Source organism: Penaeus japonicus, unplaced genomic scaffold, assembly GCF_977035675.1.
Source record: "Penaeus japonicus unplaced genomic scaffold, GWHDUDI00000001_assembly GWHDUDI00000041, whole genome shotgun sequence".
NCBI classification, from domain to species: Eukaryota; Metazoa; Arthropoda; class Malacostraca; order Decapoda; family Penaeidae; genus Penaeus; species Penaeus japonicus.
In genome coordinates, this window is record NW_028234443.1 from 17604556 (window position 1) to 17607055 (window position 2500).

Consider the following 2500-nt stretch of genomic DNA (forward strand, 5'->3'; position numbering starts at 1 on the left):
TATATATATATATATATATATATATATATATATATAGAGAGAGAGAGAGAGAGAGAGAGAGAGAGAGAGAGAGAGAGAGAGAGAGAGAGAGAGAGAGAGAGAGAGATAGATATGTGTATGTGTGTGTGTGTGTGTGTGTGTGTGTGTGTGTGTGTGCTTATATGTTCTTGTGTGTGTGTGTGTATGTATATGTGTAGTATATCACACCTCCTACCCCAGGTCTTACTTCGCATTCCCCAAAGCCTGAATCATGTCTCTAAAACCCGCAGTGACAGCCAGATGGTCAGTCTCCTCCTGTACCTTGACTCCATGAACTATGCGGTGACGGAAGAATCGCCAGCATATTCTGTAAGTATATGATGATGGTGATCATAATCATAATCGTGATTTCGTATTAATGAGGAAGATGATATCAACGATGAATGACTGTGACAATAATGATACGAACATTTTTTTATATTAATGATTTTTGTTATGATTGCTATGATGATAATGATTATGAGAATGATATGAGAATGGCAGTGTGATTGTAGTGATAGTAACGTCGCAATTTTGATAATGATAGTAATAGTAATATTAACAATGATAATAATGATAATAATAATAATGATGATAACAATAGTAATAATGATGACAGTAACGATGGTGACGAAATTATATTGATAATTATTGATAACAATATAAAAAATTACAATGAGTATGATAATAGTGATGAAAAATAATGATTATGGTGATAATAATAATAGTAATAAGAATTGTAATAACAATGCAATTAATGATAACGATTATAATTATCACAATTTTGATAATAATGATCATCATCACAATCACTATCATAATTAGACCAATAATGATAATGAAGGTAATGTTGATTATGATAATGATTACTATGATAATAATGATAATGATAATAAGACTGTCAATGATGTTAATATTATAATAAAAGTAATGATAGTAATGTAATTAGTGATGATAATGATACGAAAAGAAAAAAAATGATGAAATTATGATGTCAAAAGTAGTGCTGATGTTCATAATGATGCAAGATGTGATAATGACAGTTAATGACAGATAATGCTAAAGTTTTTGATATTGATAATTATGAAGCAGATAATGATTATTATAACACTGTTACAGATTGTGATAATCGCGATTGTGATTATGGTACCACAACTACAATGGTACTCTTACTGTTAATGATGATGGTGATGATGATGATTGTAGTAACTACAAAATGATTAATAATTATAGCAACGACTATAATGCTAATAGTAATTATCATTTTCATCAGATTTTGGTAATCATAATAACTATGATGATAGCGGTTCAAGTCTAAAGAGATTTTGAAAAATGATTCATCAAAATAGAGCGAATGAATAATGATAATCATCATGAGAATGATAACGATAGTGGTAATGAGGATGTTGATAAAATCAACATAAACATCAATGTGTGAAAGATGCATTTAATATAGTAATACAAATTTTAAATGCGTTACTGCATTCCACCATCTTTCACACATAGATATAACCTCGGTAACATGATTTGTGAGTTGAATTTCAATTTCATTCCCGCCGAGTGCCCACAGGGATTGTCTGTAAAACCCCGCTATCACTGCTCTGCTAAGAATATCTAGGTAACTTCCATGATGGATGTAAGGCATCTGGTTAGACTTTCCTGTTAGAGGCTCGTTGTGGCGATATGGTTAGGTGCCAAGATTCTCACTCAGAGGGCCCGAGTTCAATTCCCTGGCAGGGAGGTAAAATTTGTATTTCTATAAACATCAATAGTAGCCGTGATGATAATCACGACACTACTACTAGTATTATAGTAATGATACTGTAATGAAGCTTCTACGGAGCCTATGATTAGGTTCTGAGCACAAAAGGAAAACAATAGTGATGATACAACACAATGGAATTTTCCTCTTCTGAGGAATCTGAGCACAATACAAAACAATAGTGATACGAACAGTTACTGTTCGTTCTGATGATCTGAACATCAGAAATAAATACTGACCTATTCCTCTTCTTAATATGTGTGTGTGTGTGTGTCTGTATGTGTGTGTGTATGTGTGTGTGACGCCAATAGTGATGTTTTTCCTCTTCCTTCCTCAAGTGGGATACACTCCTTAGCAACATCGGAGGTTCTCTTGGCCTCTTCGTCGGCGTGTCGCTCATCAGTCTCCTTGAGATGATGGAAATGTTTATTGACATGATCATCATTGCGTACAGGAGGTGCACAGGTATCAAGAGGATTTCCCAAACGTCGCCATCTGTTGGTGAGTTTGTGAGGCTTAGATACTATCATATAGTTTATACAGTGCAAGAAAGGCGTACATCATACGGTAACTGGATATGATATATGATATAACTATTGCACAAACATACATTCTGTAATACAATAACTGCATAAATATACACTATATCAACTGCCCACATGATACAATATAACAGATGCATCCAAATAGGCAAAACAACAACTGCATGAGACATACAAC

The 2500-nt window shown here is 33.5% G+C and overlaps 1 protein-coding gene across 1 annotated transcript in view; it reads left to right on the top strand.

Moving 5' to 3' along the window:
• LOC122265444 (uncharacterized) overlaps nt 1-2500 on the top strand; it is a 21156-nt gene that overhangs the window by 17357 nt on the left and 1299 nt on the right. The window contains exons 18-19 of the mRNA XM_086534306.1: nt 270-348; nt 2119-2281. Coding sequence (XP_086390432.1) covers nt 270-348; nt 2119-2281 — 242 coding nt within the window. The remainder of the gene's footprint in view (nt 1-269; nt 349-2118; nt 2282-2500) is intronic.